We start from the raw sequence: 25,711 nt of genomic DNA, 5'->3' as shown, positions 1-25,711 counted from the left end.
TTATGGTCGCAGGTTGAGGATTACCTGTCCGTGTAAATCAACAGTCAAAGGAAGCGTCTGAGCTTCAGAAGTGAAATTTTAAGGCCACCGACTCAGAGAGAGAGATGCTTTATTAAGACAAAGATGGATTGCTTGCTGCAGAAACTTTTCTCCTTAATCTTATTTTATGCCAGCATTGGCTACAATCTCCTGAGATGTTCTCCACCCAAACCACTTCAAAAAAATTTCAGGCGGCTGCATTAAAAAAGCTAAAAGCATGCATTGCATACAATATGTATGAAACTTAAATCGTTAAGTGCTAATTGAGCTAATCATTTAATACATTATTGAATTTATTTATTTATTTATTTATTTATTAAATTTTTATACCACCCTTCTCCCGAAGGACTCAGGGGGTGTACAGCCAGAATAAAAACAAAATATATACAATTTAAAACAACATTTAAAAAGAGCAAATTTTAAAGGCTGATTATTAAAATTTAGATTTAAAAATTTAAAAATATTAAGAATACCCAATTAAAATTCAACACTAATTATGCCAGTCCCGCTTTAATAAATAAATATGTTTTGAGCTCACGACGGAAGGTCCGAAGATCAGGCACTTGACGCAGGCCAGGGGGAAGTTCGTTCCAGGCGTCACTGCCCCCACAGAAGGCCCTACTCCTGGGGCCGCCAGCCGACACTGTTTGGTGGGCGGCACCTGAGGAGACCCTCTCTGTGAGGCGTATGGGTCGGTGGGAGGCATAAGGTAACAGCAGGCGGTCTCGTAAGTACCGGGTCCTAAGCCATGGGCGCTTTAAAGATAGTTACCAAAATCTTGAAGCGCACCGAAGACCACAGGAAGCCAGTGCAAGCTACGGAGCAGCGATGTCACGTGGGAGCCACGAGCGGCTCCGTTACTACTCAGCGCAGCCGCATTCTGGACTAACTGCAGCCTCCGGGTGCACCTCAAGGGCAGCCCCATGTAGAGAGCATTGCGATAATCCAGCCTAGACGTAACCAGAGCGTGAGTGACCGTGCATAAGGCATCCCGGTCAAGGAAGGGACGCAACTGTCGAACCAAGCGAACTTGGTAAAAGGCCCTCCTGGCGACAGCCGCCAGGTGTTCATCAAAAGACAGCCGTCCATCCAGGAGGACGCCCAAGTTGCGAACCACCTCCTTTGGGGCCACTAACTCGCCCCCAACAGTCAGCTGCGGATGCAGCTGACTGTACCGGGATGCCGGCATCCACAGCCACTCCGTCTTGGAGGGATTGAGCTTGAGTCTGTTTCTCCCCATCCAGACCCGTACGACTTCCAGGCACCGGGACAGCACTTCGACCGCTTCGTTATTTCACCCAGGAGATGGCGCTTGCCTGATCAGAGCATTCCTCCTCCTCTCCATTCCCTTCTAGCACTGATGATGTTACCTGGCTGGGCAATGAAACGTCTGCAAGAAAAACGAGTCAAATTCAGAGAGCACCAAGGATGGCTTCCTCCTCCTCCTCCTCCTCCTCCCAACCCCCCCTCCCTTCTAGCACTGATGATGCCACCTAGTTTAGTAATGAAGCATCTGCTCCAAAGCAACCAAGCAACAGCTGTAATTCTGAACCATTGCTGAATGGGCGGTCACAAATTGGGGATTACCTATATAGGAAAAGTTTCTCTTGCTTAATATCTCTGTGTCCATCTACTGTTTCCATCAGAAAGGTAGGAGCACAAGTGTGAGAGAGGTGGGTTGTTGTTTTTTTTTGAAATGTGAGAAATAGAAATACAATTTTCAAAAATTCCAGAACTCTGGAACTCTCCATTGTAAACCTCACGTAGGCAAATAGAAAACAAACTCAGAACAAAGGGGTTTGTATTCCCAAGGAAATGCATTATTTACCAATTTCAACCCAACTAACCGCTGGGGCAGGAACGGGGGTGTTGACTCCGCAGCCTCTGGCTAAGAGCCTCACAGGGCAGCCCACAGAGGGGCCCTTGTCCGAAAGGCCCTTGTTTACTTCTGCCGGTTAGAATAAGTGTTTGGTTCCCAATATAACTCCCTATTAAATGTTCCCTTTCATTAGGAAACGCAACACCTCCTATATGTTTCCAAAGGATGTTCTCTCTCTCTCTCTCTCTTTTTTTTATTCCCCACCCCCCAAAAAAGGATTCATTTATTAGATCTTCAACTTTTGCCCCGTGCTTTGCCATCGTCCTTGGGACTATTGGATTAGTCATAAAAAATAAATTAGCCAAAAGCTGTGTTTGCTCTGCCTGTAAAACATTCATTTACTTTCCTGCACAGTCACACACACACACACACAAATAAAAACCACCGAGGGGGTCATGCAGAATATAGTCTGCCTTTTTTTGACCCCTCCGATGTCCCTGCTGTTATTATACAGGGAGTCCTCGATTTACAACCGCAATCGGAGGAAGAATTTCCGTTGCTAAGTAAAGTGGTTGCTAAATGAGTCACAGCCCATTTTTCTACCTTTTTCTGCGATGGTGGTTAAGTCAATCACTGCCATCGTTAAGTGAATCACAAGTTCGTCAGTCAGATCTGGCTGCCCCCATTTGTTATCGGAAGCCAGCCAGGAAGGTCACAAAAGAGAACACTGCAACGGTCACAAATACGTGCTGGTTGCCAAGCGCTCGAATTACAATCCCAAGGGGATGCTGCAGTGGTTGTAAGTGTGAGAACCGGTCATAAGTAACTTTTTCCCAGAGCCTTTGTAGCTTTGAATGGTTGCGGTGGTGGTGCAGTGGTTAGAATGCGGTACTGCAGGCTATTTCTGCTGACTGCTGGCTGCAGTAGTTCGGCTGTTTGATTCTCACCAGGCTCAAGATTGGCTCAGCTTTGGTCCTTCTGAGGTTGGTAAAATGAGGACCCAGATTGTTGGGGGTAAGAGGTTGACTCTGTAAACTGCTCAGAGAGGGCTGTTAAGCTCTGTGAAGCGGTATATAAGTCTAAGTGCTATTGCTATCTTCTTTCCTTCCTTCCTTCCCTCCTTCCTTCCTCTCTCCCTCCCACCCTTCCTTCCAATGCAGGATTACAGGCAAACTCAGCCCTCTGCCACCAGTTCAATTCTGACCTGATCAAGTTAGACTCAGCCTTCCGTCCTGCTGATGTCTGTCAAATGAGGACCAGGATTGTTGAGGGAAAGATGCTGACTCTGCAAACTGCTCAGAGGGGGCTGGAAAGCCCTGGGAAGTCGTATAAAAGTCTACAGGCTATGACCATTGCTATTGCCAAATAAATGATTGTAAGGATTGTCCATACAGGGAAAAATGGAGATGGAAGCTCTTTTATAGGAAAACAAATCCCTTTAGCAGGAATTCTACCACCTCTGGGCACCTTTCTGAATCCCTGAAGGGGATTTGCCCCTCACCATTGCCCCCTTCCACCCACCCCAATAAAAGACAAACGTTTTGTCTATTCCCTGTGACAGCCATTCCAGTCCGGAAGGGTGGGAGGCTTCTGTTTTAAGATTAAATTCTGATAATCACTTTAGAAGTCCACATTCCAGGAATATCTCCGGCAAGGCAGCTTCCCAATACCTGCCCTTGAATTCCTGATCCCAGTTCTTTTCCTTCACGAATTAGCTCTAGTAAGAGGAAGTTATTTCGGCCTTCTTGGAACAGCAGGGAAAGGCTGGCCAAGCAAGGCCAACTGCTGAACCTTTCAGCTCAGGCCCCCTTCTCAGCCCACCTGCCCAAAAGAAACCAGAAAGCAAGATCATTTTTTTAAAAACATAAAAGTTCCAGCTTTCCCTTCTTGTTTAAACTCCTGGGCTGGGACCCTTTTATCCCTTCCTGGACTCTGGTTTCTCCTGGGTTGGCAAAGTCTTCTCTGGCAAAGACATGCCTTTCCCCCAAAGCGCTTTCTCTAGGCTGAATCTGAGATAGGGGAGAGACCCAATTTGGGGGCACAAAGGACCCCTCCCTGCCTCTTCTCCCATCCCATCGAGGGTCTCCCCGATTAGAAGAATGGGACCATTTTGGGGAATGGTGGATTGTTCTGATGGATGGGACATGCAGAATAACAGAGTTGGAAGGGACCTTGGAGGTCATCTAGTCCAACCCCCTGCTCAAGCAGGAGATTCCGGACAAACGTCCGCCTGGCCTCTTCTTGAAAAGCCTCCAGCGATGGTGCGAGGAAGGTTTTGGGGGATGATTCGGCTGGATCCCACCAAGAGATGCCCCAAGGATTGGTGTGTTTTTACCGCCCTTGACAGGTGGAAGGGCAGCCCAGCTCCTGCCCGACTCGCCCCCGTCACTCTGAGGCCGTGCTCTGCCTGCGAGGGGTTGCCTCCAGCCCTGACCAGCCCCAGCCGAACTCTGGAGCCCCTTTCCCGGCCGAGGGAGGCTGAAGCCAGCCAGCAGCCCTCAGGTAGGATCGGCCGCCCCCCCCCTCCTCTTCTTCCTCTTCTTCTTCCCCGCCGATGCTCCGCCCCGCAACGGCTCGCCGGGCGCCCCGGCCGAGAGGCTGGCCCTGCTCTCCGCTGCCGGGGGCCGCCCGCCGCCCCCCTCTTCCCCGGGCAAGAGCGAGCAAGAGGCGGCGCCGGCTGACGGCCGGCCAGACAGGCAGCAACAGCAGCCGAGCCCGGCGCGCTTTTCCGCAGAGCTGCGCTGCAGGTAGGCGCAGCGGGCGGGGGTCTCGGCGGGGCGGGGCGGGGCGGGGCGGGGCGGCGCTGGGAGGCGGAGCGGGGAAGGGGGTGTCCCGGGCCGGCCGTCCCGCCTACCTCGCGGGAGCGCTGTGCGGAGCCAAGCCAAGCCAAGCGTAGCGCAGCGCAGCTCAGCTTCTGTCGGGGCGCTCGGGCGGGGCGGACTGGCTGGCCAGGACCCCCTGACGCCCCCTCCCTCCCCGTCTGTGCTTGAGCCCTTGCAGGAGAGCCCGGCGGAGGGGCAGCGATGCATCTGGAGGATGGCTGAGGCCGGCCGGGCCAGCGCTTCCCCCGCGCCCCAGAGCGGAGGCGGCATGCTGGGGCTCTGGGCCGCCCTGCTCTGCCTGCTCCTGCTGGCCGCCGTGCGCGGCCTCCCGGCCCCCGGCTTGCCCATGGCCGACCTGGCCAGCAGGGCCACCCGGGAGCCCTCAGGTAAGCAGCCCGCGGGGGGGAGGAGGAGGAAGCCCCGCAGCCGGAGGCGAGGCGAGCCCGCGGTGACCGGTGGCTTTCTGGGTCCCGCTTCCCCATCTCCCCTTCCCCGACGGAGCCCTTGAAGGGTCGGGCACCTTCCAGGCGACCGGCAAACCCTCCCTGCCTTTTCGCCGCTTAAAGGACCCGGCGCTTCGTTGGCTTGGAAACTTGGAGAGTTTCTCGGAGAAACTTGGCGCTTGGGCGAAACGGCTGGGTGGATGGAGCTCTCCTGCCTGGGAGACTCGGGGCTGGGGGAGGGGGCTGCTTTGGCTGGGGTCTCTCCGAATCGGGGTTCCTCCCGGACCCCGGAAAGTTTGCCCTGGCTGGTTGGGAAAGGTCCCTCCGGCCGCGGCGTTTGGCTGCGCGCTCTTTTTCCACTCCTTCGGTGGAGATAAAACAGCGGCGCTCCCCTCCTTTGCACCGGCATTAAAAAAAAAAAATCATCATCAAATATACCGCTGCAGAAAGAGCAAGACCCTCCCCCACCCCTTGATAAGTCACCTTAGTCCTTCTGGGGCAACTTTTTCTGCTGCCGGGGCAACTGCAGCCCCGAGTTCTCCTTTCAGAGTCTGCTTGGTGACAAATTGGTCAAAGGCAAAGGCAGAAGGCAGAGGAGTAATATTTCCTCCTCCAGGTATTGTGGGATTCAAACCCTGAGCAAATATTAGTCTGCCCAGCTCAGCCGCCTGTACATCAAAGTAGCAACACAAGGTGTGTCTCCTGGTCTCAAAATAGTAGCCATGGCAGCCACCAGTTCTGTATGAAAAGGGCTTTTTGTACTTTTGAAAAGTGAAGAAGCAGTGTGTACTTCTGTTGTGGCATCTTTCTGTTCAGATGACGCAGAAAATAGCAGATAAAGTTTGGTTTTAATTCTTGGGATGTTAAAACCTAGGAAATGGAAAAATGGATGGTCGCATTCAGTGGTTGAAATTCCCCGCTGCCTTTGCTTGTTAAAGAAGCAAATGATAAATAAAAGCAATTGTGATGGAAACTGAGGTGACTTTTTCAAAAACTTTCTTACCTTGAAAGAGACTTAAGACCGTAGTCCTGTGTGTCCATCCTAGCGGTTTCATTTAATGTTCAGGAGAGAGTTACTGTCCTAGGGAATAGTGGTTGGAAGACCTAGTTTTTGCCATGTAAAAATAAAATAGTCCAGCTGACTTTTCCTGGTTCTGCTGACAGTCATATTCAGCTTTTCAATTCAGTTTTTTAGAGATAGAAAGAAGGAGTCCAAGAACTTCTCCTTGTATTACATTACCAGTAGTTTCTTTAGTTGTACATGTATGAAACCAACTAAAAACGCTACACAAGTAACACTGATATTTGGTTTCGCCGCTATGTTGTGTATAAACAAGCACAACTTATTTAGAAGAAGATGTGGTCAAAGCCGGATACACAAAAGACCAATTTGTTGGGTGTGAGCAGGCATAGTCCCACCAGAATAAACAACAACAATTAGATTTAATTCCCGAAGACAAGAGAGTCTTAATTTGAGTGAATGTTGACAGCGGTTATCCCCAGCACAGGAGGCAAAGGTGGATTTCATGAATAAAGCCGGCCAAACATTGTAGGGTAGCGAAACTCTGCACTCAAGAGGCCATAAATGCTATAAATATAACAGGCCTGATATAAATCTTAGCTTTGTGAAAACCTTCTGTTGAACAGCTTGAACAAAGGAGACAGTTCAGCCCCAGACACAGCACAAATGTTTACTTTCTGATCAGGACATCGCAGAGGGAGGCAAACAGGGCCTTTTTCAGGGCGAAACAGCGGCTGACGGTCATTGGTCCATTCCTAAGGCGGGTTGCTCAGCAGCTTTGCATTTCGCTGTCCAAGGCCTTATTTCGCAAAAAAAAAAAGGGGGGGGGGCTTGGAAACATTCCCCCCCCCCCGCTTGTGATCTAATTCTCCACGCAGGGCTGGGAAGGTTATAACAGCTCCTGCCTTGTGTTGCCAATCAGCCGCACTGAAAGGAGGCATTTTGTAGGAATGCCTGTGTTTGCTCATAGGAGTACTAGCTATTAGTAAAGGTGGTGCAGATTCTAGCATCTTCCAGGGAGGTATTCCGCCGTTGGCGAGAAGAAGGCAGATGGCGGGGCCGCTCTTGAATACGGTCCAAACCGAAGTCTTTGGGGGCCTCCTCTGAGCTGAGCTTTCCCCCTCCGGCTCCTTTTCTCCAGGCTGCAGCAAAGACCATGTCAATTTTATTTTTATGAATGAAAGTAGAGAGGCAAGACAGAACGGACCGTGTAGGTCATTCATGAGAGTGGCAGTGATGATTAGGGAGGTCACTGAACTCCTTTGCAGCCGGGAACATGCGGCCACTCTATTCAGCCGCCACAGAATAGACACGGAGATAAAAAAGCATTCAAATTTGCATTCGCATTCAGATAAAGATATAACTCGGTACGGTTGGTGCATGACAAGTAGCAGGCGAGCTCCCTCGCCGCAGACAGAGCCAGGGGGACTATTAAGAGACCCACAAATGGTTATGTTCCAATTGTGACCCGCTACGCTTATTTTTTTTTTAATTTTAAGCTTTATTATTAATTCAAGCAAATTTAAACAAAAATGCAAATGCACAGCCTAAAAACATACATCTCAAGTAGGATGATACCCAGCCTCCCCCAAAAGTGATACGAGTTTCTTAATAAGGACAATCGAGAGACCCAAAGGGCAGCTAATTTCCAGAAGACCCAGCACCAGACTTGATCCAGAGGCTCCCAGGTCAAAGGCAACTTCAGGGTTTTCTTTCTTTCTTTCTTTAAAAAAAAAAGGCTTATTTTTTTAAAGAAACCCTGAAGAAAAATTACTCTGCTTAGCAGGGAATGTATCTTTCCTCCCCTCCATGTTTACAGCTCCAAAACCAAAAGGGTGCTTGAGACAACTTGCTGCTAATTTGCCGTTATAAACAAAACACACAAGGGCACCAAAGAGAACAGATACACACCTGCACAGAGAGAAATTGTTTGCATCTTGTGTTTATTTTAGCTGGGGATAATTGTGCCCACTTTCCAGGCTCTGGCGGGATTACATGACTTTGAAAAGCAATTAAAATAATATTTGCTCTTTGAAAACCTACAGCACATTAACACAAAGTAACATTTCACAACGGTTACAGGCAAAGGGAAAGAAATAGGGAAGAAGCATGAGAAATGGCTTAAACCAGGAAGGTTGGAGCAGATTTGGATGGTAGCTTTTCATATGTGGCTAACTGCAGTTCTTAACTCTAAAGCTGTAGTGATGAACTAACTATGACTTGTTTGAAATAAGCCCTGTTTAAATCATGGGCAAATCCACATGAGGTACATGATAGGCACGGAGAAGCTCTGAACCCAGTTTAGCTTCCTTACGAGGCTCTTGCTTTTAATGAGCTTAGTTCATTTCTAAGGTTAATCGATGCAAATCGGAATTATAGAATAACAGTTGGAGGGGACCTTGGAGATCTTCTAGTCCAACCCCCTGCTCAGGCAGGAAATCCTGTGCCATTTTAGGCAAATGGCTGTCCATTCTTAAAAACCTCCAGTGATGGAGCACCCACAACGTCTGGAGGCAAGCTGTTCCACTGGTTAATTGTGCTGTCAAGAAAGTTCTCCTTAATTCCAGGTTGCTTTGCTCCTTGATTGGTTTCCATGCATTGCTTCTTGTCCTGCCCTCAGGTGCTTTGGAGGATAGGTTGACCCCCCTCCTCTTCTCTGGGGCAGCCCCTGTTCAAAATCCCAAGTTTTGAAGACGGATTCAGCAGGAGAAATACTATGGTGGAGCACGGCTCAAACCTTGATCAGTAGAATTGCTTTAGAATGGGAGGAATACTCTTGGTGTAAGAGGTTACTTTTTGTAGGTAACTGCCACACAGGCCACTACAAGTTTTTTTATAATGCTGTCATTCTGATCTGAAATTATCCCGTGTGTGTGTGTGTGTGTGTGTGTGTGTGTGTGTGTGTGTGTTCTCTCTTTAGCTTCAAATGGGTTCACATGTCCTTTCAGCTTTTCTGCTTAGGAATCAGTGCGGAAAGTTCTCTGATCACCTCATGTGTGTTTTGTTAATGAGAACAATTGATCTGTTAGTATAAACATTTCAAGAAAATTGTGATGACTGCTATGGTTTTATTTATCTTGCTTGGCATCGCTGTCTTCTTTTAAACAGGATTATCCTGACATTGTGATCAAAATCATACCAGTTTTGAATCACGCTGCTGCGTGATGTCCACAAGATTTCTTATCTTGCTAATTCTAATTTGGTTTTTTTTGGGGGGTGGGTGAGAAAAGTCTTATTTTTTTTAAAACAACAACAGCAACAACAGCTGAGAAGAACAACATTTCTAATTATATTTATGGTTCTTAGTGTTTCCCAATCTGTAATTTGTAGAAACGATCTTGTGATTCACAGGGAATGAATGGAAAGAAAATATTTGAAACATATTTCATATGATTTCGTTAGTTGCAGTTCAGTTTCCTTCTCAGGCGCCCTTGTTCAATGAAACATTCTCTTGTTTGAAATAGTGGCACTTTTTTTTTTTCATAAAATTTTTTTATTTTTACAATCATATCAAACAGCTCATCCAATGTACAGTTATATACAATTAGTCGGGCTTGCCCAGTCACCACCCCCCTTTTTAACACTCTTCCCTCTTCTACCTTCTTCTACTTTCCAGACCTTCCTCTCCTTCTCTTATCTACATCCTCTCCTCCCTCCACCCTACACCTTCCTTCTCCCTCTTCTACCCCTCTTCCTTCCTCTTCTCCTCTTCCTAGTGGCACTTTTGTGAAATGGTGCGTTTTGCTCCCTTCAGCAGTCAGAATGTGGCAATCCAAGTATGCATCAGTGCCTGGTGTGGTTAAGAAAGAGTGCGGACTCCTTCGTGCTGTTTGAGTTTGGTGGTTTTCTTGCAGTTGTTTCATTACCCAACTAGGTAACGTCATCAATGATCAACTCTTAAGAGCGTGAATGACTTGTGTGACGGTTCATGAAAGCATCCAGTGATAAGACCTTGGTTCTTATGGGGAAAAAGTTGAGGACTAGTAGGCTGGCCAATTCAATCTCTGCCCCAGCTGTTGTGAGGATGCGGGACACTCCAGTGATTTAGATCAGGGGTCTCCAACCTTAACAACTTTAAGACTTGTGGACTTCAACTCCCAGAATTCCTCGGCCAGCTTTGCTGGGAGTCCACAAGTCTTGAAGTTGTCAAGGTTGGAGACCCCTGGTTTGGAGACTGAAGCCATCAAGAGACCCCAGACTCAGGATGACTTGAGAATGGAAGAGTGGATGATGTAAATAATGTTGCATTGATGGACAGAAGCTCAGCCTCTTTTGCACATTGCGATATTCCATGCAGGGATGAAAAAGGGGTGAAGCTTGTCCAGAGCTGTTTTCATAATTTGGATGAAGGACTGGATCCCGAAAACATCTCTGCAAAACTGAGTGGAAGGCCCCAGAGTTTAGAAGTTGTAAGCAGCAGAGGGTAGAAATAGCAGTGCTGAAGAAAAAAAGTTTAAAACAAATACGGGATTGGTGTTTTTTTTGTTTTTGTTTTTAAAATAAGATTATGTGTGCTACAAAAATGATTTTGAAAAAAGCTTATCCTCAGCCCCCCCCCCCGGGTTCATTAAAGATGCTGCTGCTTTAATGAGTAAACTCTGCTTTAGTAGAAAGGCGTCTTGTCCTTGGGGATTGTACAGCAGGGACAAGAAAACACCACAAGTGAGAGACTAGAGCAAAGAGATTGTGGAATGCTGAGGTCCTGGTTTAAAAGGTTGTGTTGTGTTAGGATCAAAATCGAGCATTTATTAGCTTTGTGTTAAGCTGCTGTGTGTCTGAACTTTGTTTTATGACTGTAAAGGAGACTGGCCATCATTTTGTGTTATGTTCAGTGGTCGGTTGCTACCAGTTGGCACCAGATGGGCGAATTGGCAGCGGTGGCGGTGTGCAGAAGAGTCGCAGGTGTGCAGAAATGCTCCTGCACCCACGAGCAAACCGGTAGCAACAGGTTTTGAAACCCACCCCTGGTTATGATAGTTGTAAAGCAGGTCACCCGGCTTTAAAACCTTTCTTTGCATCGGTCATCATTAAGTAAACATGGCAGTTGTTAAACAAATGTGGCAGTCATTAAACAAGTACGGCAGTCGTTAACCAATGCAATGGTTTGCTCAGGGCCGAAAACTTAAAGTAAATGCCCATTTTCAACAAAACTGTCAGAAAATGCAGTCGCATGATTTCAGGATGCTGCAAACAGCTGTAAATATTGCCAAAGGTTCAACACATGGTCACGTGATTACAGTCACATGTTGGGCACTTAGTATTGGAACTGGGTTGTAAGTACCTGCAGGAAGATCCGCTGGAACTTCGAATGGTCACTAAGCAAGCAGTTGTAAGGCAAAGACTGCCTGTATATTAGGTTTCTCCATGCTTTCCAGTAGAAATCATATTAGAAAACATTCTTATGAATTGTCTTATTAGAGGACATTTGGTTTTTTTGGCATCTTCGTAGAAAACTTCTAAAGTTGATCACAGTTTGTTGCTCTTCAGCGTTAAGAACTGGACTTCCCAGTTTGCTTGTCCGCAATTTCTTCCCCTTCTTTTTGTACTTCTTTGAGACTATAAAATCATGCACCATACTTTTTACCGACTTTCATGTAATGTTAGCAAATGTAACTGCATATAGTGCCTTTGGATTATATCTGATAAATGATATTTAATCTCTTAACACAAAGTAGTTTAAAAATTCACCTCCATCTTTTGTCGCTTGGTCCAAAGTCAGTCCAATTTTCAGTGTTGAGTTGGCTCAACCACCACCTCAAAAAAGGCCATAACATTGGGTCAGTCATATGGGTAGGCTTCATTACACTCATACTATAAAGCGAGGACTAACTGTAACTGAAATTTTACTACTGGTAGGATAGTCATGGCACATGGTTCCACCTCTGTAATGATAATAGTAGTGGTGGATGAGGAGGCACCTTCTCAACCAACATCTGATCTCAGTTTGATTTCTAGCTTAGCTACTTAATGATGAAGAATAGAGTATACTATAGTGTAGTGTAGTGGAATGGAATGGAGTGGAATAGAATAGAATAGAATAGAATAGAATAGAATAGAATAGAATAGAATAGAATAGAATAGAATAGAATAGAATAGAATATTTCGTTGGCCAAATGTGATTGGATACACAAGGAATTGGTGTCTCTGGTGCATAGCTCTAGTCATCTGCCTGGGTAACCGGAGTCCCCGTTGGTCAGCCAAGTCCTTCTTCTCTGACTTCTCAACCTCTGTAATTTTAAGATGTGTGGACTGACTTGAAACACCCTGCTAGGCACTCTGAGCAACATTATTCAAATTTCCTGCCACTTGGATGCCATTGGATACTAAAAGAAGCAGTATCTGAGGCCTGATCTGGTCTAATTTTACAGAGTTGCTTTCAATTGTGGCTTAAGAATGTGGGCAAGATGCATGAAAGGATTTGTCCAACCATTTAATTTAACCCGATCCTGGTATTTAATCCTGAAAAGCTGCCCTATTATTTCTTCTTAATGAAAGGCAATATATAAAACCAGGGAACGAAATAATACGATACAGCTAGGAGTCCCAACAGCTTCTGAAGATGGAATAGTGGAAAATATGTCATCTTATTCTTCACTCGGCATCTAACTGTTTCCATGAGGGAATTTATCCTGGTTTTTGCCCCAAATCTTGGCCATTGAGTCGGCTGCAGGAATGAGTCAGGCTTCGTTTTATTTTAGATTGAGGCACCAAGATTCAATTCCATTCGAACCGATAGCAGTTTTAATCATAGGCCTTGGTAAGGACATGTCAAAATGTCTGCAGTTTTTCCCCTGCCTGTCAGACTAGGAATAAATACTTCAGCTTCAATTGCAACAATACACGAGCACACAATAGATTTAAACTTAATGTGAACCGCTCCAATCTTGATTGCAGAAAATATGACTTCAGTAACAGAGTTGTTAATGCCTGGAACGCACTACCTGACTCTGTGATCTCTTCCCAAAATCCCCAAAGCTTCAACCAAAAACTATCTACTATTGACCTCACCCCATTCCTAAGAGGTCTGTAAGGGGCCTGCATAAGAGCACAAACGCGCCTACCATTCCTGTCCTATTGTTTCCTTTGATTGTATACAATTTCATATAATTATGACATACTTATGATTATATATATGCTTATATATCGTATAGTTATTCCATGCTTATGCTTATATATAATGTTGTGACAAAATAAATAAAAAAATAAAAAATAATAAATAAATAAATAAAGGTGCCAGGCAAAATAGTTCATATGCTTGCCTTGCAGTGCTTTGCGTGATTGTTTCAGGAGTTCCTAAAAATATTTCCCATTTTATAGTGAAGGACCACATTGTCACCTTCTTTGATTATCTGTCAAGGAGCCAATAAATCAGTTGTAATGAACTAATGCAAATATATATCTATATCTATATCTATATCTCCTGTTCCAATCAAAAAGAGTTCCAAACCTAGGAAAGGAACTTATCAGCGTTTGATTTTTGAGCTGGCAAACTTGTGGGTGTGACTTTGCACAACACACACACACACAAAAAAAATCTGAGAAAAGAGTCTGCATCTGGTGGTGTTATTTCTCCATGTATAAAATACAAGGATATTAAGAATTCCAATACAGTGGGCTTTTGATTTAACAACAGTTCGTTTAGTGACCGTTCAAAATTACAACGGTGCAGGAAAAAGTGACTTACGACCATTTTTCTCACTTAGAACCATTGTAGCATCCCTGTGGTCACATGATCAAAACCTGGATGCTTGGCAACTGACTCATATTTATGACGGTTGCAGCGTCCTGGGGTCACGTGATCCCCTTTGGCCACCTTCTGACAAGCATAGTCAATGGGGAAACCCGATTCACTTAACGGCCATGTTACTAGTTTAACAACTGCAGTGATTCACTTAACGTTGCACAAAATGAGGCAAAACTCATGTAACAAATGTTTCACTGAGCCACAAATATTTTGGGCAAAGTTGTGTTTTGTAGGTTGATTGATACCTGTGTCAATATCCTGATAGGCGTCTTATCTCGGTCTCACTGGTACCGAAACAAGTATCAGTCAAAGACAGAGAGAGACAAAGAGTGGAAGGAAAGCAGAAAACGATGGGCAAAGCGACTTCTGGGTGACTCCATCGGAGACAAAGGGGACTGGCTGATGTGTGGAGAGACGCGCTGCCTGCTTCTCTGGGGCTGCGCTGAAAGCCAAGCTGGCAACCGATGTCCCCTCCTTGTCCACGGCTTGGATTCCGTGGAGCTGAATGTCAGCCACCAACCGAGAAACTTTTCTCCCCCCTCCCCCCCATTTAAATTTATTCCTCTCTAACGGGGAAATTCTGTCCTATGGTGCCAAGAAAGGAACGGTCTTCAAACCCACTTTGTGATCTGGTCTTCGTGATTGACACTCAGCCCAGGCTGTTGTTGAAAAGCCTTCCCTGGTGGTGTTTCTCAACCTTTCTCAACTTGAGCAACTTACAAGAAGAAACGGCAGGAAGATCATTCAAAAGAGAAGCGGCCTGGAACCAAGGAGGAATTTCCTGAGAGTCAGAACAATCAATCAGGGGAACAACCTGCCTCCAGAAGTCGTGGGTGCTTCATGACTGGAGGTTTTTAAGAAGAGACTGGACAGCCACTTGTCCTGAATGGCATAGGGTCTCCTGCTTGCGCAGGGGGTTGGACTAGAAGATCTCCGAGGTCCCTGCCAACCCTATGTTCTAAGATGTATGGACTTCAGTTTATGCTGGCTGGAGAATACTGAGAACTAAAGTCCACATGTCTTAAAAGTTGACAAGGCTGAGAATCAGAGTTATAACCATAATGTATCTCGAGGGTAGTATCTCCAACATAGCTGTCCCCATGATGGCAATGCACTTTACGTACTCCTGTGGCTACAAATCATTTAAATAATAAGGCCAGCTATGAAGAGTAACATAAAGAGGGATGGCGTTTGATTTCAGACTCTCTACTCCACTGAATATAGGCAGTATATTACGGTACATTACCTGCTGCAGAATTGTTTGAGTCTACTCTGAAGAAATAACCTATATAAATACCAGGACATATTATCTCACACAGTACTGCCCACAAATAAATTCCTTGGTCAATAGCAATCTTGGAAACCTGCTCTCTGGGATGTTGTGTTGTTTTGTGTTTCGCATTCAGGCAAATGGTCAGGAGGAAAAGGACCGAAAAAGCAGAGGTTCTGGAGGACGTCTGACCTGCCTAAATTAAGTTCTGGAAGGAGAATGAGAGATGGAAAGAGTGCAACCTTCTGCCATGCTCTCTTAAGAGGCCGTGGTTATGGATACATTGGCTACCACTTCTGTCAGTGTTCTTTCTTTCTCCAGCTTTCTTCAGGGAAAGCTCAAGGCTGCCCTTCATGTCTCTCTGAAGCGATCTGAAGGCATCTAGATATTGCTGTCCCCTCTTACTTGGATTCAATCTCCTTCAGTCTGAATCACCCCTTGGAAGTGTTGCACAGATACAAATCTTTGTTCGAGCCGCAGTGGATTTAATCATCTGATTTTGATTGTCACTCAGTAAACTGTTGGCACCTCTAGTAGGTTTGGCCATTGGAGGTGATGAAACACAGCATGAGATTTTCTTGATAACTTACCTGTGTTGAGTGGATGCCCACTTGATGATCTGGCTGTAGCCTATTGATCTTCTTTGATTCCCTATATATTTTATGTTTCTTCAAATTAATGCTTGTCTCCCTCCCCTTTCTACAGCAGATAACCAGGGCACCTTTGTTCAAATATGCAGGTTGAAAGTGCAGAGGGTATTTACTCTGCTTTGGTAAATTTCACTGTCATTTAGCAGTGGGAATCCAAGCCACCTCCCGTGCTTGTTCCTCATCGTTTCCCCAAACTGCAATTCCTCCTTGCAAGGTGGGTGAGAACATTTCTAGCTATGGTTTAGGTGGGCAAGCTTAGGTCCTTTGGAAAAAATGGCAAAGCTTTCCAAGGCCAATTGAGACTCTGTTCTGAAGCCTTTCATTGGGGTGTGTTTGCAAAGAAGAAGAAGTCGTTCCTTCAAGGGCTCTCGGCTCTGCCAACTTGGCCCCATGGAAGGAGAGGAGACTTCCCCAGAAAAGGTGAGAGTTGGGGGAATATTCAGGAGAGCTCTGATGAATAATAATCAGCCTAAGACTTAAACGAAGTGAAAGGGAGGAGAGATCACAAAACATAATTCAGGTACAAGAAACCTCACTTTATTTGGTTGCCTCTAATTCCCTCTCACTTTTCACACATTTTCCTCCACTTATCTCCTGTTCAGAGACGGTCTCTTTGTGGTAGTTGCTCCAGAAACTACACTTGTAAAAAGATGCATTCAGTTGTCTTCGGAATACAGAGATTTGGGTGCTGATAATCCATCCTCAAAAGTTAAAAAACGCCAAAAAGGTTTCTCTCGAAACATGATGCGGAGTCCCGGAAATAAGAAATTGGGCTTAGAAAAATATTTTTTGTGGGAATACTCAGTCTTGTCACAGCACTGAAAGTAGGAAAGTAGAAAGTAGCATAGTTTCAGTATCCTGTAGTCCAGTCAGATGGATGGAAGCGTTCAATTTATAACTGGTTCTTCATGGAGATTCTCATGATTGGCTGCTCAGAGACCATTCAAAGTTATGACGAACTTCCTCAGGATACTTACGACCCAGATGTGGCATTTTGATGACCGTTTAATGATCAGTGTAACTTATTACTAATTCTGGGCTCACTTACGGGTCGTATGTTGAAGGGTACCAAGAATCTTGGTCCCCAATCAGTTTTCCTCTTGGCTGAATGCAACATCTGTTTAAATGAAATAGTTTCAAGCAGAACAATTGGATATGACTGATTATGGGTTCGTTACAATTCAGGTACAAGAAACCTCACTTTATTTGGTTGCCTCTAATTCCCTCTCACTTTTCACACATTTTCCTCCACTTATCTCCTGTTCGGAGACGGTCTCTTTGTGGTAGTTGCTCCAGAAACTACACTTGTAAAAAGATGCATTCCGTTGTCTTCGGAGTACAGAGATTTGGGTGCTGATAATCCAGCCTCAAAAGTTAAAAAACACCAAAAAGGTTTCTCTCGAAACATGATGCGGAGTCCTGGAAATAAGAAATTGGGCTTAGAAAAATATTTTTTGTGGGAATACTCAGTCTTGTCACAGCACTGAAAGTAGGAAAGTAGAAAGTAGCATAGTTTCAGTATCCTGTAGTCCAGTCAGATGGATGGAAGCGTTCAATTTATAACTGGCTCTTCATGGAGATTCTCATGATTGGCTGCTCAGAGACCATTCAAAGTTATGACGAACTTCCTCAGGATACTTACGACCCAGATGTGGCATTTTGATGACCGTTTAATGATCAGTGTAACTTATTACTAATTCTGGGCTCACTTACGGGTCGTATGTTGAAGGGTACCAAGAATCTTGGTCCCCAATCAATTTTCCTCTTGGCTGAATGCAACATCTGTTTAAATGAAATAGTTTCAAGCAGAACAATTGGATATGACTGATTATGGGTTCGTTACAATTCAGGTATAAAGGCAGAGGAAGAATACATAAACGCGATGAAAATTCCTCGGATTTTATGAACCCCACATCACATCACATAGATGCAAATTTCTCATTCCCAGAGATCCTATGTTTGAAAGCTGGTAGACCTGGCCAGTTTCCCCCCATGTCTCTTTATTGATCATTGCTCACTGCTGAATGCTGAATGCTATACCAAAGATGTCTAAAATCCTTCAGTGGAATATAGGTAGGACTCCAGCAGTTCTGTTTACTGTTTTGCTCTCCCAGAGGAAGAGTTGGAGAGACAGAATTTAAGAAAACCGGGCAGTTTTAATGCCCCTGTGGTGGTGCATCGATCTTCCTCTTGCTTCCTGTCTGCAATGTTGTTTGGATTGTGCTTTATGGATGCCTTGGTGTGGAGCTGTGACCATACCACAGGGGAGGCTTCACAGTGAGTCTGATATTCAATACAATCGACTGTTGCAACGTCGCCTTTGGTCACCAGGACGGCAAAAGCAAACAGAAAGGCCAGAGGAGGGAAGAGCTAAACCTTGGGCAAACTTAGATGGGAGACTGAACCCGCCTTGTTGTTTCTCTCCCTAACTTTGGAGGAAAGGGCATGAAGTGAGCCAGGAAGGTAGTTTTCTTTTCTGCAGGTTTAATTCAGGCATGTCCTCCATTTACGATCAGTTGCTTAGCGATTATTCAAAGATATGACAGACTTACCTGGGAAAAATACCAGTCATATTTCCTGCTTTCTAGTGAATATAAACCACGCGGCACAGCTGATAGTTGGGAATACTGGTTTGTCCGAACCGGTAGCTTTTATCACTACCGGTTTGCCTGAACTGGTGTGAACCGGTAGCATTTCACCCCTGGCCCAAACCCACCCCCGCCTCTGCGGACACAGGACGTCCCTTGCTCACTCAGCTACTGAGCCAAACTTACTGCCATTTGCAGCACTCACATAAAAAGCTGGCATTTATTTCTATTTTTTATTTTATTTTATAAAACTGGATCATGGAGACAATCACTGGGGAAAAAAAAAAAGGTTGTAAAATCAGGTCAGTCACGTGGGTGCCCCGATTTATGACTGCCATGAGTTACGGGCAGGCTCCATAACAGCCATAATTCAAGGATGAGGTTGACGACTATTTAACTTGGTTTTCTTGCCTTGTGAAATTGTGCTTTGTTTGGAAAAAGTCGCGTGCCCTTAAGAGAACGGCTGATGGCCTTCACAAGCATTTGATCCCATCCCTGTGCAAGGAGAATCGCTCAGTGCAAAGCCCACTGCCATTTTTCTCTATTATTTAGGGGCTTTTTACCAACTGCTTTTTCAGGAGAGAAGAAACGAGGTGAGGATAGAAGAAGAATGGGACTCCTTTGTCCTGTACAGTACAGGTTAGTCCTCGATTTACGACCACAACTGAGCCCAAAATTTGTTAAGTGAGTTTTGCCCCATTTTACAACTTTTCTTGCCACAGTTGTTAAGTGAACCATTGCATTTGTTAAGATAGTAACACCGTTGTTAAGCGGACCTGGCTCCCCCATGGACTTTGCTTGTCTGAAGGTCGCGAAAGGGACACTGCAACCGTCATAAATACAAATCAGTTGCCTGCAGTGGGGATCCTGCGATGGTCGTAAGTGTGAAAAACAGTCAGAAGTCCCTATTTTCAGTGCCGTTATAACTGCGAACGGTCATTGAACAAACTGTTGTAAGTCAAGGACGGCTTGTAAAAGGCTGCCTGGGTTTAGCCTGAGGGAAGCTCTCTGCTCCGAAGGATTGGAGAGGCGGAGAGAATTTACCTTTTTATCAGCTCTTTCTGTTCAGGAAAAACTATGCAAACTTGTCAAGCGTATAATCAACGTTTAATTTTAAAGGCCCTTTTCATCTCCTGCCCCCATGACAGCGCTGGGCAGGTAGCGGCAGGAATTTTAACAATCCAGCCACCGAACGCAGCGCAAGAGTGATTGGCGAACCCATTAGAGAGAAAGAATCTCACTAGAGGCCATCAAACACACACACACACACACACACACACACACAGAGGTGGCGTTGGCTAATTGCAAGTAGTGAAGCTGCTACGAGCTGCTTTCTTCACTGCAGCCTCGGCCGAAGTCCTGGGGAGGAAGGAAGGGAGGGATGCGGATGCTTTGGCTTGGCCACAGAATGCCACCAGATGGCACCAACTGACTTCCAAAATTCTAATAAAAACATTGTAAAACTCCTAAAACTGGAATGACAGACATTTCCCACAACTTCTCTTGCATTCTCATGTAGAACCAACCCTACTTGTTTTGGTCAGCAGTTTTTCCAGACGGGTGTTCACAATGTGATGCTGAAGGCTTGAAAAAGCTCTTGATGCCTCTGTGAAGATGCATGTCCATCAAGCATTAGTTGCCGTCTCCGTCTCCTTCCGTCCTCTTCCCAGCATCAAGGTCTTCTCATCTGGTGGCCAAAGCACTTGAGCTTCAGCTTCACCCTCTGTCCTACAGAAAGGGTTGATTCAGGATCGACTGACTGGATCTCCTCGCAGTCCGAGGGACCCTCAAGAGTCTTCTCCAGAACTCCAATTGGAAAGCATCCATTCTTCGGTTCTCCGCCTTCCTCATGGTCCACCTCTCACAGCCGTACACTACTAGGGAGAAGTCCATAGCTTTCACGATCAGTCAAAATAATAGGACAAGAACAGCAGAAAAGAATAAAATTTTCTCCAGTTTGGATTGAAACGAATATTCTCAAAAGTCGGAGAGAAGTAGTTGTCATGGCAACCACAGAAAATGAATAGGTGGCCTCTGGGTTTTTATGCTGGAGTTGCACGTGGATTGGAGTCTTTGGTTTTTGGGGGATGGGCAAGGAGAGGATTCCTATCCCCCCCACCATTCTCCCACCCCTCTGCTAAAAAATAAAATGAAATACAGGAAACCTTCTTTTTTCCCCTTTTAAAATCAAATGCCTCACACGCTATGTCGGCTTCCTTATGCCATGTAGGTGGTCTTGATTTCACGTCAAGGATAACATAGCGGTCAGCTGCTCCAAAGTATCTGCTAGGAAAGAGGTCCTGGAAGGTGACTGTAGAATATTGTTTGAGGTTCGTGAGGAGGTAGTAGCAACGTGGAGGAGGTCTGCTCTGACCCTTCCATTCAAATACAGGAAACGGGGGTGGGGGCTCTTTCTAAAAAGCAGCAAGATTTCTACCAGGAGTGCCGGGTGGTGTGTTGTCTCTCCATAAACTCCTTCACCAGCTTTTGCATACCAAGAAGCATGGGGAAGATTAAACCCTCCCAATACAATGTTTGTCTCCTTTTTCGAAGCTTTAAACCTTGGTGGCTTCTAGTCGTGCTGTGTGTGGAACACAATTTCCAATGTGACCTTAGAAAGTCAGGTTTGAGGTGATGGTTCTTCGGCACTTTTGGAAAGTTAGTCTTCAAGAACACCCATGACTTTAAATATTCAGAGCCGCTCAGAGAAACATTTGCGCTAACTTCTCATTGGCTTCAAAGCGTATTTCTCTATTTTAATATGCTTGGGGAGGGGAAATATATTGCTTGACCATTGGGTTCATTTCTCCCCCAGCCCCGGACTATAGATACTTATCGACAATTAGATTTCTGCATTTGGGTTGTGAGAATGGAGTCTGACTTACAGAGATTGGTTCCTATGCTTGAGGAAGAAGAAATACAGGGAGTCATTTACTGACCATTCAAAGTTACAAAGTGGGAACGTTTACTGTGAAAAAAGGGACTTGCGACCATTTTTTATGCTTATGACCGATGCAGCATCTCCACGATCACGTGATCAAAATTCAGCTGCTTGGCCACTGGTTCACATTTATGACGGTCGCAGAGTCCCGGGGTCACGTGATCCCCTTTTGTGACCTTCTGACAAAGTCAACGGGGAAGCCAGATTCACTGAACAACCGTGTGATTCACTTAACAACTGCAGTGCTTCACTGAACAACTGTGGCACGAAAGCTCCTAAAATGTCCTTTGTTACTCCTTTAACAAACCCCTTTAACAAATGTTTCACTTAGCAGCAGAAGTTTGGGGCTCAGTTGTGGTCGTATGTCGAGGACTGCCTGCACAGAGCTTGGTTTGCCGTGTTACAGCCCAGGGGTCTCCAAACTTGGCCCCTTTAAAACTTGAAGCACGGCTGAGGAATTCTGGGCATTGAAGTCCACAAGTCTTACAGTTGCCAGGTTTGGAGACCCCTTGTAGAGCAGCACGAAGTGAATCTGACAAACGCTATTGGCAAACTTCATGCTGTAGCTACATGGCAGGAAATATAATTCTCAGCCGTTTCCATACTTAGAGGCAAGAAGGAAGACTCAAAACACCGTTTCAATTAGCCCCGAAATAGAAGGCCCTTGTGTCCTGGTGAATGGAATGTGTTGTGTCCTGCATCTTTACCTAGCACACAAAAGAGAAGGCTGCCTGGGACGTTGTGTACTTTCAGCAGAGGTTCCCCAAAAGAGGCAGCCACGGATGGGAAGGAGGAGAAAGGTTGGGTTGCGGTGGGAATTGGGGACTTCTTCTCAGAGGTTGAGTTTACTTTAAGAACACCCAAAAGAATGGTTCTACTGAAGGTTTTATTTGTGTCCCTCCTGGGTCTCAAAAAACAAGGATTTCTTTCTTTTTTTAAAAAAAAATAATATTTCCAGCAAATAATGGCTACTGTATTGCAGTTAGCAAATTAGTAAATCTTGCAAAGGCCTAAAAGGAAAAGGATTTGTCTGGGGAGAAATTTGATGCATGATGAAACTGAATATTTAGAGAATTTTTTTTATTTTTTATTTTTTTTATTTACATTTATATCCCGCCCTTCTCCGAAGACTCAGGGCGGCTTACAGTGTGTAAGGCAATAGTCTCATTCTATTTGTATATTTATATACAAAGTCAACTTATTGCCCCCCCAACAATCTGGGTCCTCATTTTACCTACCTTATAAAGGATGGAAGGCTGAGTCAACCTTGGGCCTGGTGGGACTCGAGCCTGCAGTAATTGCAGGCAGCTGTGTTTAATAGCAGGCTATCTTACACCCTGAGCCACACCGCGGCTCAGGAATGAAATTTGTTCTCCTGGTGCAAAATAGTTCCATAGTTCCTGAGCAAGAGGTTGGTCTTCACTCTTTTATTTCTATGGTGAATGAAAAGCTTCTAGCTAGGTGAGGGTGGCTGTTTGCTGTGAGCAACTCTTCCCTCCCCCCATTTTGTGTTCATGATGAAGACGGTGACTAACAGAAGTTGATGACGGATACCACAACAACAAAGATCAAAATAATTGAAATTATTATTTTCACTGAGAAAGAATGTGTCTGTGGAAATCCATCAGATATATTTGTGTGAAGGGCTAATGGATGAGTTCTGGACCTCTTGACGTTCTTTTCCGTCTATGCTCCTACTTGAATAGCTAGAAAAGACCATGCTGGGTAGGTGGGCGTCAGGCAGATTTCATCTGAGCATTTCTATAAGGGTGAAGTCCAGCCCATGAAACAGATGTTTTTCTCCAATCTAGAGATGGACTGAAAGTCTAAGGGAAATTTAATTTCGGAGGAGGAGGAGTTGGAGGAGGAGGAGGAAGTCATCCTTGGTGCTCTCTGAACTTGATTTGTTTTCTTGCAAATGTTTCGTTACCCAGCTAGGTAACATCAGCAGTGCTAAAAGGGAATGGAGAGGAGGAGGAGGAGGAGGAGGAGGAGGAGGAGGAGGAGGAGGAAGTCATCCTTGGTGCTCTCTGAGTTTGGCTGCTTTCTTGCAGGCGTTTCACGTAACATCATCTGTGCTAGTTAGGGCTAATACTCGTTGGATTTCTTACATTGCTATTTCCTTGGAAACATAAATTGCAAGTACCTCAGGGTCTCATCTTAAACCAGAAATACTTTTATTATTGAAAATTATCTTCAATCAAAGAGTTAAGTCAACCAGCAATAGCTAAACTGAATGTACATAAAAATGTAGCATTTTTAATTCAGTGCTGAAAGTACATCTAATGGTAGAATCCCCCTTTTGTGCAATTAGAAGTGCATTGAGGCAGCACATAAGCACAGAAAGTTGTTATGTGGACATTGGCACATTGTAACCGCTTGAGTGGAAAGCCAAAATTACATGGAAAAAAGAAATTTTGGAAGGGTGAGAGCAACGGGCATACTAATCGGTCTCTATTTCTCAACGGCTGGATTTTAATAATTTACTAGGCTAAAGCCCAGTTCTTGAGTATGTGGCCCAGTGTCTTATTCAACCAGCTTATTATTCTTTGTGTTGTGCAAAGCAACTGAATTACTTCATTAACTTTACTTTGGTTAACCACGAATTAGTGTGTTGGGTGAACAAAGACATTGAAATTGAAATGCCATTGCTGGTAAACAGATGCTGAATCGTTACAAGATGGAGAGGCACCTCCAAGATTTTGGTTATTCAAATTTTAGGTAGCTTTCTTCTCTCTCTCTCTCTCTCTCTCTCTCTCTCTCTCTCTCTCTCTCTCTCTTTCTCAAACCTTGGAATGTATGCATTTTAACTCACCTTGAAATGATTTATCTCCCCTCTTTATCATGGCTTTTGATAGCTTTGGACTCTGAAGTTGTTTGCCCAGAGATTATCGTTGAGAGTTCAAGGCAAAATGTAAACAAGACATTTCTTAAAAGACAGGAAATTGGGAAATTGGGGTTGTTGAAATTGGGGTGGAGCAGAAAGAAGAGTAATAGAAAGAAAGGATTAGAAGAGATGGTGGTCTAAGAAATAATTGAAGGTTTTGCTTACCATTGAGGTAAACTCCACAAGAATGTATATTTGCAAACAAACATGCATATACCTATACTAGCTAGGATTCAAGGATAATTATAGACTCCAGAATAATGAATACAAAGGATTCAATTCTAAAGCTGTACATGAGATGACCCTGCACTGAGGAATGAAAGCAGAGGTGCGTGGAATTCAGATTCAGAATGGGAAAGGTGCTACAGATCCAATGTTGGTATATTCCCAAAAGCCTCACCTTGGTCTTGCGTGATGCTTTCACTTACTTTTTCAAGGCTGACCGGTAGAATATGCATGGCTGACTTTAGCTGCAAAGTAGATTGCCTGCATACCTGCCTATGTCTCAAATAGTTCTTGTCATGAGAATCAGGGAAAAGTAGAATGCAAGACTTGGAAAATGAGCCTTAAGCAGAACTCTCTCTCCAAGAGAAAGTCATCTCTCTTAGAGAAGCACCGAGTTGTCCACTTCTGAAGAAAGGAAGGCACCAAAAATCAGTTACCAACATCCCCTTCCTGGATCAAGATGTGGTCATTAGGAGTACTTGCTCCTGAACAAACTGGATTCTCCAGACTTATTATTCTCTTGGGGTTTTGAGACATTCCTCTTGAGAAAAATACATTTGATAGATAGATAGATAGATAGATAGATAGATAGATAGATAGATAGATAGATAGATAGATAGATAAACATTTCTCTGTGTCTATGGAGATTCTCAATCATTCAGATCATGGTTGACCCAAAGGTAATTTTTCCCCAAAGGCAACTGGGCTTTCTTTTTTCTTTTTTCCAGAAATGTTTCTCTTCTGTTCCAAAAAGAACCTGCTGAAGCTTCTTGGATGAGAAGTGAAACATTTTCAAAGAAAAAATAACCAAGAAAATCCAGTTGTCTTTTGGGAAAAAAGCACCTTTGGGACAAATTTCCCAGGTGGCACTCTGGGCTACCGTTTGTTGTGGTCTTCTGAATTGGAAGTTTCAAGTTCTGCACTATTGAGGTTCTCCTCCAACCTGGATGACCGATTCTAGAAAGGCATAAAAGCAGAACATTTTGATGGTCAAGATTTAGGGGCCACCCTAAGCTTTTCAGCATAGAGAGGGGGAATGGGTGCAATTCTTCAGAGGTTTCACTCAAGGCGTCACCACCAACCAGCTTATCAGTGCCCTGATGTTCTTTTTTATGAACTGATCTTCAGCTCCTTCGGCAGGAGATTTGCATAGAACTCAAAGGACTTATTATCCTGAAGAAGTTATGCTGCGTTCAAAGAAATCTCTTAGTCCTTGGCGTAGAAACAACTTCATATTTTAAACCTTCCCGCTGTTTCCTCTT

At 44.8% G+C, this 25,711-nt stretch overlaps 1 protein-coding gene across 6 annotated transcripts in view; it reads left to right on the top strand.

Moving 5' to 3' along the window:
- Positions 1-4,874: 4,874 nt before the first annotated feature.
- The window catches only part of FGFR3 (fibroblast growth factor receptor 3), a 61,441-nt gene continuing 40,604 nt past the window's right edge, over positions 4,875-25,711 (top strand). For all 6 annotated transcript variants that reach the window (XR_009155547.1, XM_058186768.1, XM_058186766.1 and 3 more), the window contains exon 1: positions 4,875-5,066. Coding sequence is in view for 5 of the 6 variants with exons in the window: in XM_058186768.1 (XP_058042751.1) it covers positions 4,895-5,066 (172 nt within the window). In the remaining variant the exon portion in view is untranslated. The remainder of the gene's footprint in view (positions 5,067-25,711) is intronic.

The sequence above is a fragment of the Ahaetulla prasina genome, chromosome 5 (genome assembly GCF_028640845.1).
Source record: "Ahaetulla prasina isolate Xishuangbanna chromosome 5, ASM2864084v1, whole genome shotgun sequence".
Taxonomy (NCBI): Eukaryota; Metazoa; Chordata; class Lepidosauria; order Squamata; family Colubridae; genus Ahaetulla; species Ahaetulla prasina.
The sequence above is the reverse complement of the archived record's forward strand: the minus strand, read 5'-3'. Positions and strand labels throughout refer to the sequence as shown.